At 39.3% G+C, this 11,036-nt stretch overlaps 1 protein-coding gene and 2 non-coding genes across 3 annotated transcripts; 1 reads left to right on the top strand and 2 right to left on the bottom strand.

Annotated features, from left to right (window-relative positions):
* Window positions 1–2,433: 2,433 nt before the first annotated feature.
* Window positions 2,434–2,505, bottom strand: trnae-cuc (transfer RNA glutamic acid (anticodon CUC)). The gene has a single exon. It is a non-coding gene; the product is annotated as a tRNA-Glu (tRNA).
* Window positions 2,506–3,159: 654 nt separating this feature from the next.
* trnaw-cca (transfer RNA tryptophan (anticodon CCA)) lies at window positions 3,160–3,231 on the top strand. Its single transcript has one exon. It is a non-coding gene; the product is annotated as a tRNA-Trp (tRNA).
* A 252-nt stretch (window positions 3,232–3,483) lies between these two features.
* On the bottom strand, window positions 3,484–10,172 carry ncf1 (neutrophil cytosolic factor 1). The gene is made up of 11 exons (XM_067492286.1): window positions 10,015–10,172; window positions 9,812–9,892; window positions 9,607–9,682; window positions 8,152–8,317; window positions 7,984–8,042; window positions 7,585–7,707; window positions 6,874–6,981; window positions 6,662–6,779; window positions 5,784–5,897; window positions 4,760–4,938; window positions 3,484–4,628 (listed from the first exon to the last, which is right to left on the bottom strand). Exons 1-11 carry the CDS (start codon window positions 10,084–10,086, stop codon window positions 4,465–4,467), a joined length of 1,260 nt encoding a protein of 419 aa, XP_067348387.1. The 5' UTR covers window positions 10,087–10,172; the 3' UTR covers window positions 3,484–4,464.
* Window positions 10,173–11,036: the final 864 nt, after the last annotated feature.

Here is an 11,036-nt window from a genome sequence, read left to right as displayed (position 1 = left end):
TCCAAAAAAAAAAAAAACTCCTTTGTGGTTACATATAAGACGATAAGAAGCTTTAATTTGACTGTATCCAATAAATAATGCTTTACCACATAACACACATTGTATCGTTGTGTTTTATGGAGTTTTCAATTGTAGATTTTGGTTTAATCGTCTGCACAAACATTGTTTTACTTTGAACAGATTACATAATCACCTGATAGCCTGTTTTTTACATCTTAGAAATTGACTGGTCTCTCTGCAGCAGCCAAGACACAATCTCTCTGCAGAGAACCAGGGGAGACGAAAAACCACAACAGAAACAGAAAGAAAAGCGCGTAACCTGTGTACTTCCTGAAAACAGTCTGTGCTACATTTTAAATGTCCTCAGCACTGTAAATGTTGCTCAGATTTAAGACATGATGATGCTGTGAATGTGGTTGTCAGCGCTGCGGCCTGACTTTTTGTTGTTGCTGCTGCTGTTCGGAAACCAACAATTTGATAAGACGCAGTATTCAGATCACAGTATTGTACGAATAGCTGTGCTCATTATAACTGAGATCAACGTGATTACTGTGGAGCACTAAAACAAAAAAAAGAAAAAAAAATTCTACCACAGTTGTCTGAAAATATTTTGCGAAAGCCACAGTTAAGAACATATCATATCATATTTTACAATGTTTTTTTTTATGGGGAACCAAACGTTCTGTAGGTCCACATTTGAGCTGGAATCATTCCTCTTGTCGTCAAGGTTGGTCAGTTCACTAGATTTAAGCGGGAAATTGACAAGTGTGCAATTATTGAAAGTGAAATCAATTTCTTCAACGGTTTACAAATTAAGGCTAATTTGAAATGTTTTAAGCCCTGAAATATTCAGTTGTACAGATAATCTAAACTCTGCTGGTGTTTTTGCATGTTAGTCGTTACTAGATATTTATATCATCATTTATATCATTGAAATCTGATTGAAAATGGTCACATTGTGCTCAGTTTTTGTGCTATTTATTTTCAAGACATGTGAGAGAAATTAAATATAAGTGAAACTGAAGAATGACAACAAATCAAATGTAAGACATGAAAATATTGTTCATGCATTGGATTATAGTTGAGCATTTGTTTATATCTTCTTTTCCTTTGGGCTGTTTCCTTTCACGTGTCTCCACAGTGAATCATGTGCCTCCATCTAACTCTGTCGTCTGCATCCTCTTCTCTCACGCCAACTAACTTGATGTCCTCTCTCACTACATCCATAAATCTCCTCTTTGGTTAACATGAACTGTCCCTCTGATGTCCTCATTCCTGATCCTGTCCATCCTCGTCACTACCAAAGAAAACCTCAACATCTTAAGCTCTGCTACCTCCGGCTCTGCCTCTTACATTTACATTTAGTCATTTAGCAGACGCTTTTATCCAAAGCGACTTACAAGTGAGGTACAAGGCAGCAAAAATCTAAATCAAGGAGAAAACATCAAAGCAAAGTCCTATCAGAAAAAAGTGTTTATATTTTATGAGATGCAAGTGCGAGAAAGAGCAGGAATGATTTTTTTTTTTTTTTTTTTTTTTTTTAAAGATGTAAGTGCAGAGGAAGGTGCAGAAGAGTTTTTTGAATATTGGGAGAGAGTCTGCTGAGCGTGCAGAGATTGGTAGCTCGTTCAACCATCGTGGGATCATTGCGCTAAAAGGTTTTGCTTGGTGTCTTCTGTGCGGTGCTGGGACACCAGACGTCGTTCGTTAGCAGACCGCAGCGGGCAGGAAGGACTGTAGACTTGAATTGAGGTAAGTGGGAGCTGTCGTGTTAACCACCCTGTGAGCAAGAGACACAGCTTTGAACTTCATGCCAGCAGCTACAGGAAGCCATTGTAGAGATCTGAAGGGTGGGGTGACATGGGTCTTTTTTGGCTGATTAAAAATGAGGCCCTTGTCTTTTCTTCAGTGCCAATGTCTCTAAGCTGAACAAAATCTCTGGTCTCACCGACGTCTTGAACAACTTTCATTTCACTGATGCTGATACCATTTAACACACACATTGTTCCAACCTGCCTGCACTCGCCTCTTCACCTCTTTTCCACACTCCGTTGCTCTGAACCGTTGCACCTTCTTCACCTCTGCTCCCTGTAACCTCACTGTTCCACCTGGGTCCCTCTCATTCACACACATGTATTCTGTCTGCAACTAAGCTTCATTCCTCTGTTTTCCACAGCAGACCTCCACCTCTCTAGATTTTCCTCCACCTGCTCCCTGCTCTCACTACAGACACTCATCTCATCTGTCAGCCTGTCCATCACCAGAGTAAACAGGAAGGGGCTCAGAGCTGATCCTTGATGCAGACCCACCTCCACGTTGAACTCCTCTGTCACACCTACATCACACCTCACCATGGTCTTACAGCTCTCAGCATTTTTTTATATAATAATGCAAAATGGATAATTTACCTGATCAATAAGAAAAAAACAGTAGTTCCCTGACCGGGAATCGAACCCGGGCCGCGGCGGTGAGAGCGCCGAATCCTAACCACTAGACCACCAGGGACTGTTCCGAGCAGTATATGCTTCAGATTATATATAATAGCAATAGTAGTAGTAGCAGTTGTGGTGGTCTCAAGTGTGCAGGTTTGATTGAGTCATTATCGACGTTTGCTTGATAATAAGTTTAATAAGTAATTTTTCTCAATTCAGTAATCTTCTATCGAGATGTTCACGCATGTTAGCTGTTTAACGTTCTAGCTAATGCTAACATAGCTAACTTAACATACGGGTAACGTCAACTGTTGCCATCATCTTCAAGCTAGTTAATAAACTAATGTTATTTAGGTCACTCGTGCCTCGTTAATTTCACCACCAAGGTACGTGAATAATATTTTATTATTGATTTCTCACAGAATAATAAATAAATAATAAAGGTTAAAGAAACTTTCTGGGCTTTCTTGCCTCATCCCCTTTGCTAATGTTAGCCGCCTAACCTAGCTCACGTTAGCCAAGATTAACGTTAGCGTTAGCTATGCTTCACATTAGACAGGACTGCTGTTTTACCATGTAATTCTACGGTTGCTGGTTGTAAATATTTAAGCGCGTCGCATTAGAAACCGCGACATAAAACGACCCAGCAAATAAACTTCAAAATATGGAGCCACACGCTTCCGACTTGGACCTATTCATAACTGACTGTGATGCCCGTGGATTATCAGACCTCGTGGCGCAACGGTAGCGCGTCTGACTCCAGATCAGAAGGTTGCGTGTTCAAATCACGTCGGGGTCAGTGAGTTTCCCTTTTTAATTCCCTTATTGTTTTTAAAAGACATTGAAGTTACTGTGGAATGTTGTGAATTCATTTTATGAAATAGCACCATTACTGATATTATTATTATTTAAAAAAATCTGTGTGAAAAGAACTATGTGTATGATGGACTGATGGATGACCTATTCAGCAATAATAAGTACATATGCAGTATGAATCATGTAATATGTAAATTCACAAGCATATGTAAATACACAAATAACGCAAGCAACATTTTGTTTTAATATTGTAAACATTTATTGAGCAAATAAATAAAGTCAAAGGCTGCATGCTCAGAAACTTTTCTACAATCTATGCATCCACACAGAAGTTACAAAACATTTATTTACCCAACTAACAGAGTTGTGTGCAGAGGCCCAAAGCAACTCTGACTGGCTGTAGTTCAAAAAGGTAAAGGGTGTCATCCTCTCGAGAAAATGCTCGAAGAAATGCTATGAAGAAAGGAGGCCTGAACATAAAGCTACCTTAGACAAACGATGTCCAAAATGCAAGATGGTGTTGAAAGTGTTGCTGTATGACAGTTATAATATGAAGATTTAACTCAAGTCTCTGTAAAAAATGCATATAACAATTTCACTAAGGTTAGAAAATAAAAACTGTGATTATGGGCTTAGTGAAAAGAAGTAGGAATATGAGATGTGACAACACTGAACTGACGCTTGGGTTTTTAGGGCTTAAAATCTAAATCTGTACAATTAGAGTTCGCTTTTGTTGTAGAGAGAATTAAGTGTGGCCTGTAGCATGTGTTGTTATCTGCCACGGTGTTGTTTCCAAAATGACAATCAGATGGCACCAAAAACAGTTTCAAACTGTTTTTCAAATGTGTTCCATGGAGCTGTGTTAGCCCCTATTTGAAAAAGTTCTTTGAAATTAGCAATTTGTGGGCTAAATACTGTTAGAACCACAGACAGATTTGGAGGTTCGCAAAGTTTTGATAGCTTGACTTTTGATGACCATAAAAATCTATAATATCTACGGCCTTATTCTTCCAAGTCCCCATTAAAACATCGTGTTTTGGCTATTATCCATAACATATGTGGTTATGAACTTAAGAAAAAGAAAATCCCCTTCTACCTCCAACTGATTCACACTGTGTTGAGTCTTATGTTTGAAAAGTCTGCAGTTAATTAAGATTAAAAAAAAAACGGTCCAAAGGACACTTCAGTGTGACTTTTAGAAAGATGAATCCGCGCATTAGCTGCTGGAGCTGCTGCGTGACTTGTGGATGCTGACTTTCTTGCGGGTGTTGTCAGTACAGCGCTCAAGGATGAGCTCTGGACTAGGCCGGGGGGGGATGACTGGAGCCTCCTTCTTCATTTCACTTTCTGAACTGGAGCCAGACATCTCGGGGGTGTTTTCTGTTAGAAATAACACAAACCATCCAATTATGCCTTGAGCCGTTTTATGGTTACATTTAGAGTATTTTTCAAAAAAAGAAATTCCCATTTAATTCCCATGAGCTGGGTAGAATACAGTGTGTTTCTGTCACCCTCATTTTTCCTCTCTCTCAGCGGGGACTTTGCAGAGGTCTTGAGTGAGCTCCTGTGTGGCTCTGCGAGGCGGCCGCCCTTCTGCTGCAGATACCGACGGCTGTTCCTGCGGTAGGCATCCTGGGTGAGCCTCTGGCGAGACTTGTTGTGGATGCTCTTGGCGTTTCGAATGGTGGATCTGAGAACAAAAAAGCAGTTGCACAAGTAAGTAGAAGTTGGTGTCGATCTTCAAATTGAGCAAACGTTGCCTTCATTGAGTTTGTTCATAAGCTCCTCCCACTCTCACAGGTGTTTTTTTGTTTTTTAATCTGGAGGACATTTGGTAAAATGTAAGTTTTACCTGCTCATTTTTACACACTTTTACACGTCACTGCCATCTGCTGTTACATTCACGTATTACAATCAGTGGCTCATACACCAACTGTTTGGCCACCGAAATCCCCAGCAAACCTACACTGAGACTAATAATATTCTGTGGTATGAAGATTTATTGCTAATGTTGTTATTGTGTTAATTTCTACGAATGGTCAGTTGCTTTGCCTGATTACAATCTGGTCTTTTTATTGATTGAGGTTAAAGTCCCAGTGATGAATGACACAGGTAGTTGTGTGTCATTTTACCACAATAATGTTGTTGTGTCTTCTGTTTTATTTGATTGTGGCAGCACCTTCTGATATTAATTTGTAAAAGATGCTTTATAAATAAAGATATTGTGATTGTGACTATTGATGTCCGAATGAAAAGTGTTAGATTAAACTAGATTTAATTGCAGTCAGCAGCAAAAAGAAATGAAATCGTAAACTGTGGTGCAGCAGAGTTGGACCCGGAAGTGACACAATCCAAAGTGGCGACAGAGGAAACCTTCACAACAGGTTGTTACAGTGGAAGAGTTTTACTTTTAAAGGTGGTATTTCTTAAACAGTAGTAACTGGATTATTTGGTTTTTTCTGGGTCAAATCATATATTTTGCGTAATGATGTTTATTAACTTTTTTAGTAGCTGTTCTGTGTAATTGTAACTTACCTGCGAGGTGGTGGTTTCTGTCCCTGCAGCTTTGCCCTCTCTGCCTCATACTTCTCTCTCTTGCCACCCTTCTGTAGGAACATGGCAGGGAAATAACCGGTCTCCTCTCCATTCCTGTCCAAAACAGCATTTACAAATCAATATTATAACTAGAATATTCATGGGAACCACTGAATGCTGAAGCGGAATACGTTAGTAAAGTTCATTTGGATGAATGTGGACTTTGGTTCAGAGTGAAATAATGGGAAGAACATTGGATTCCATGAAATGTAAAAGTAACCACTGTCTTGAGCGAATGTGTCTTAAAGTCTGGGGTGATCTTTCCCTCACAGGCTGCAGCAAGTCAAGCTTTTCGGCGTCTTAACAAAGAATTACGCAAGTCAACATTTGTTTAAAAGTCTGCCGCTTCCTGACCCCAAGAAGCTTATTGGATGCTGTAGCTAAGCAATTTGGATTGTTGTGCTGCTGAATCCATTAAATTCGGATGGACTCAGGTGAATCCTCCACAATCATTCTGTCGCTTCTGTCTCCACTGGAACAATCAATAAATGACTGTGTGACAGTTCCACTGATACCCACACAGCTCATTATGGTAAAGTCACAGCAGAACCAGCCCGATGTTCGACAGACGAGAAGGTGCTTTGGGCCTTGATATGTTCCTTTCTTTCTCCACACTTTCCTCCTTTCCATCATTTGGTAGAGGGTTGACTTTTGGTTTCACCTGTATTTCATCTTGACTTGCTGTGAAGCCATGAATGCCTATTTATTCACCATGCAAATAATTTCCGGATCATCCTCAAGACTCTTGCTCATCATTTTCCCAGATCCTTTTTTTGTGGAATATATCAATAAATTAATATGACGGGTGTAGATCGTACCTGACAACCCACCAGCCGTCCAGGAGCTTGTGAATGACCTCGGCGGTTTCACCCATGTCCAGAGAGATCTCGTCCTCCTGCTCTGCCTTGTAGGCATTAATGGTGACATACAGCTCTCCTGCAGCGAAACACCACACTATTAAAAAGACTTTTCCAAAACATAAAAAACACGTCAAACAAGCCTCCCAACATTAATTAAGACTGTAACGTGCCTTCATAATTTGGCTCAGCATCCTCTGCCTCCTCTGGACCGTCCAGAGGCTCCAAGTACGACGCAGGAACCCAGCCATGTTTGGACTCAAACTCGCAGAACCACCAACCTAAATACAACACAAATGGACGCAGGGCTTTTTCGAATTATTTTTTTTTCCCACTGGGCTGATAATCTGCATCCAAAACACACTTTGTAGCAGCAAAAGTAGATTTCAAATGAACCAAATGCATAGTGCTGTTAGCCAAAGTGCCGGCTTAGCAAGTGTATTTGCCAGTGGTAGAAAAAGTACTCATACAGTGTACTTTGTGCAGATATTATCAGCAAAATAGTCTAATTATAATTTAAACTTTTTATTTATTTATCATTTTTTGTTAAACCATGCGAGAACTTTAAGAAAGTTTTCTTTGGTGATTGACATCTTTTGGGGGGAATTTGTCACAAGTTAAGTTTTTGGAAACCACTTCTTTAATCTTTAACCATGTTTTGCATGGATAATTAATGGTATTTGTACTTGTAGAAATCTGACTGATCAGTTGCATTTCACACCCAAATGGACACAAAAGTCTTTCTTCCTTTTATTTGCTTAAAGATTCATAAAATCATTTTGTCTGGCACCTTTGGTGTTTTTAACTTTACAATAAAGTTCGGTCTCCTGGGTTTAAAATACATTTAGACGAAGAGCACGAGTTTGTCGTGATGGTCAACTCACCATTCTGACTTTTCTCCACAATTTCCACCAGGTCACCAGTTTGCAGATTGAGCTCATGTTTCGACGTCTTGATGAAGTCTGCAATCACTCTGTAGGTATCCAATATGATGGGGCCAGAGATCTCTGAGAGGTGAAACACAGTAATCTCTATTGATAACAGCAAACACCTGCAGGAAACTGACGCGACAGTTTCATTCTCAGCTTTGATTTGTCTTCAGGTACATTTTTATATTTGGGACCTAGTCAGAAATTATTAATTAATTATTTTTAAAAATGACTTGACAAAAATGACAAAAAATTTAACTAAATTATTTTATTTTATTGACATTTCTATTCTTGCACTAAAATCTAAGTCTCCTTTGGCTGTAGATCTATTGGGTTTGATAAAATGACTCTTACCTGATGCATTGTCTCTTATCAACTCCCTGGATGCAACAAATGTGTCATTTCTTTTCAGTCTGCAGAAGAAAAAAATATATATATATATAAATATCTAAGCATAGCTCCATCTTATCCAAGCTAACACATCTGTGCTAGTGGAAGTAGAAGTGTGTCGGAGGTACTGACGTGTTTGGGGCAGGTGGGTTTTCATCCTCAGACCGAACCTTGAAGAACTCAGTTAGGTTTTTGCAGCGTGAAATATGAGACGGCAGGTTGATAAGAGATTGGCAGTATTCAGCCAGGGTGGTCTTTCCGCTCTCTATTGACTTCTGCGTGTCCACCCATCTGGGTGCTGAGGACACAAAACACAGAAGGCCATCAGCAGCAAAGCCTGGGAGTATATCTCTAAAATTAAAGTTGGTACCAGCCCAAAGAAACATAGCATAGTTAAAGTTAAACTGGAGGATGACGTTAAGTTACAACTGGTCAATTTAGAGATTTATCATTCGCTTATTTAAAAAAAATGTGTTCAAAACCTGGAAATTGCAAAGTGGATGTTCAGAAAACGTCCAGTATCTATTTTCTAGTACACAACTGAATGCATTCACTAATTTGTAAGTTATGTGCTGCAAACATCTAGTAACACAGTTACACATAAAAACACAAACAAACATTAAAACATTAGACGTTAGTGGACGGATTAGTAGGAGGTCAGTAGGGCTCAGCGGTTACTCTGCCATGTGCTTTGAGATTTCTTGCTATTTCACATCTCCTTTCTCTCCGGCAGAAGCTCCACTCACGCTGCCTACGTGACTTTAGACAGGAAGACATTTCCACACCTGTGCAGGTGGACTGCTGTTGCTTCAGCTCAGCTTCTCCACATCGCAACAGCTGTGTGGTAATTAAGGTTTCACAAGGAGAATGTGTAAAGACCAAGTTCTGTTTTCATGTAAATGGGCCATGAACGTCTGAACAGGAACAGAAAATTATCTGGTAAAAACACAGACTTGGAAAAGTTTTTTTTTTTCCAATGCGTAGATATATTTTTGGCCTCTAATTTACATAATTTATTATTAAACATAAAACAGCCTCTAGAAAGAATGAAAGTGTTTAATCCACTGCCAGATGATAGTGGCATATTTACTCAATCCCTGTACTTATTTTGTAGATACAGAATATAAATACAAAATATAAACGTTGTTATTCAAATTAGCTCCACTTTCACCTCCTGCAACATTAGTGATGTTTACACATTTGTACTGATTCTTATCGTGTTTTTTTTTTTTTTCAACTTCTGTACTTTTATTTTCACTAGATAATCTCAGTACACGTTGTTTGACTTTGCTGTGGGTTTAGCTTCTAGTGGGCCAGTACCCAGTGACAGATTTTTTATTTAGATAATAATTGTTATTTTAATACACATACTAGTTTCTAGTTCTTCTTTTCTAGTTGTAAACTCAGCTTGCAGCTGCCAAAAGCCTTGTTTTGACACACTGGTTGCACCCTTTTGGTGATCAGTTGCTTCAACAAGTAAAAAACGAGAAGTGGCTTAAATACATGTGTCTGATAACCGCGGGTGCTTCCTGAAACACTACAGCATACAGACGGCGTGAATACAGTACAAATTGTTACCTTATTTACCTGGTAGTGAAGGAATAATTCTGTCCTTTTTCTCTATTTGTCCAGCCTCAATGGGAAACATCTCTTTCAGCAATTTCTGTGACAGAAACATAAATACAAAGCTGCATCTTATTCTTCGGGTTTATTTGAACACGTTTATTTGTAGGTGACGATGATGAAGCAGGTGAAGCCGAGCTGCACAAGTCCACAGGGCTGAGGAACTCACGTGGAAAGTGTGGATTTCGGGATACGTTCTGTAGATCAGCTTCTCTGAGAGGTCGCTCCATTTCACCATCATCATGTAGACCTGCAAGAAGAGAGGTTTCCATCAGGTACACTGCGACGCTTTTCTGTTAGAATTCTCAGCCATGAGTCAGTGCTTCTCGTTAAATAAATGATCAAAATTAGAGTTATTGCTTTGAGCCTTACATAGTGCTTACTCGGGAAGTCCCGTTTCTCGTAGCCCAGCAGCTCGACATGCCTGACATAAATCCCATCCATGTTGAGATACAGCAGACGCACAGAGTCCAAATGAGGTTAAAGCTGCAGAGAAGAGGCTTATATCCTGCATGGGTGTGTGTGCAGCCTATCATTACTGTGCCACAAGGGTTAGTTCCTCTTTACAAAGCCTTGAAAGTCCTGTAAGTTCATCACAGAGGAACAAAACAGGAAATACTGTCTTTTTCAACTGTAATAAATCTGAACACAGTTAATGTCATTGCATGTTTCTATACTATAACAAAAAAAAATGCTTCTTTATCTCTGTAACTGTGATAAATAAATAGGTCAAAAATAGCATTTACAAGTTGGAAAATGAGAAGAGTGTGAACAACTCGTACTCACTGTAACTGCAGGTATATAGCAATAAATATTTTGCAAAGTTAAGTTGGGGCAAAACGTCCTGTAACATCTTCCAGAAGGAAGGTGCCCCACTAACTACAACCACCACACAGCTGTTAACACCTTTTTCATACTTCAGTAAGCAGCAGAGTTTCACTAGGAAGTCTAATATTATTATTATTATCATATACAGCTAGAAAGAACTAACAACAATGCAACATAAATACTGAAAGCTTTTTATTGTCCACACTGTCCATATTTGTTTTTGTAAGTCTTTGTCCACTGCTGTGAAACACATGTCAGATTGCTTTTGTGCACTTTTCAATGTGTTACATTTACATTTCATTTAATAAAGAATGCAACAATTTGCAATTCTTCGGAACCTATTTTGGATGGTAAATAGTTCAGACAACACATCAGATGCTGGAACTGTTGCACCCTCACTCCATGCGCCAGTAATAAGTCAGACGGTCGGCTCCTTTTTTTAGCATGGAGGAGTCAACGTCGAAGGTGGATAGAAGTTTTCTCTGACCTTAAAAGCAGGACAATTTGTAGAGGTTTTGCAAGTTCGGAATTCCCCTGGGAAATGTTTTTTAATTGTCCAAAAAGTG

This window comes from Channa argus, chromosome 22, assembly GCF_033026475.1.
Source record: "Channa argus isolate prfri chromosome 22, Channa argus male v1.0, whole genome shotgun sequence".
Taxonomy (NCBI): Eukaryota; Metazoa; Chordata; class Actinopteri; order Anabantiformes; family Channidae; genus Channa; species Channa argus.
This window is presented reverse-complemented; position numbering and strand designations above follow the sequence as displayed.

Bases quoted from the DNA above. Each gene is read 5' to 3' on its own strand.
- ncf1 (XM_067492286.1), bottom strand. From the start codon at position 10,086: ATGGATGGGATTTATGTCAGGCATGTCGAGCTGCTGGGCTACGAGAAA. The intron at 7,708-7,983 runs GTAAGAGTCATT...TTCACCTCTCAG, and splicing joins GATAAGAGACAATGCATCAG to AGATCTCTGGCCCCATCATA. The intron at 5,898-6,661 runs GTACGATCTACA...TGTTTTGGACAG, and splicing joins GACGGCTGGTGGGTTGTCAG to GAATGGAGAGGAGACCGGTT.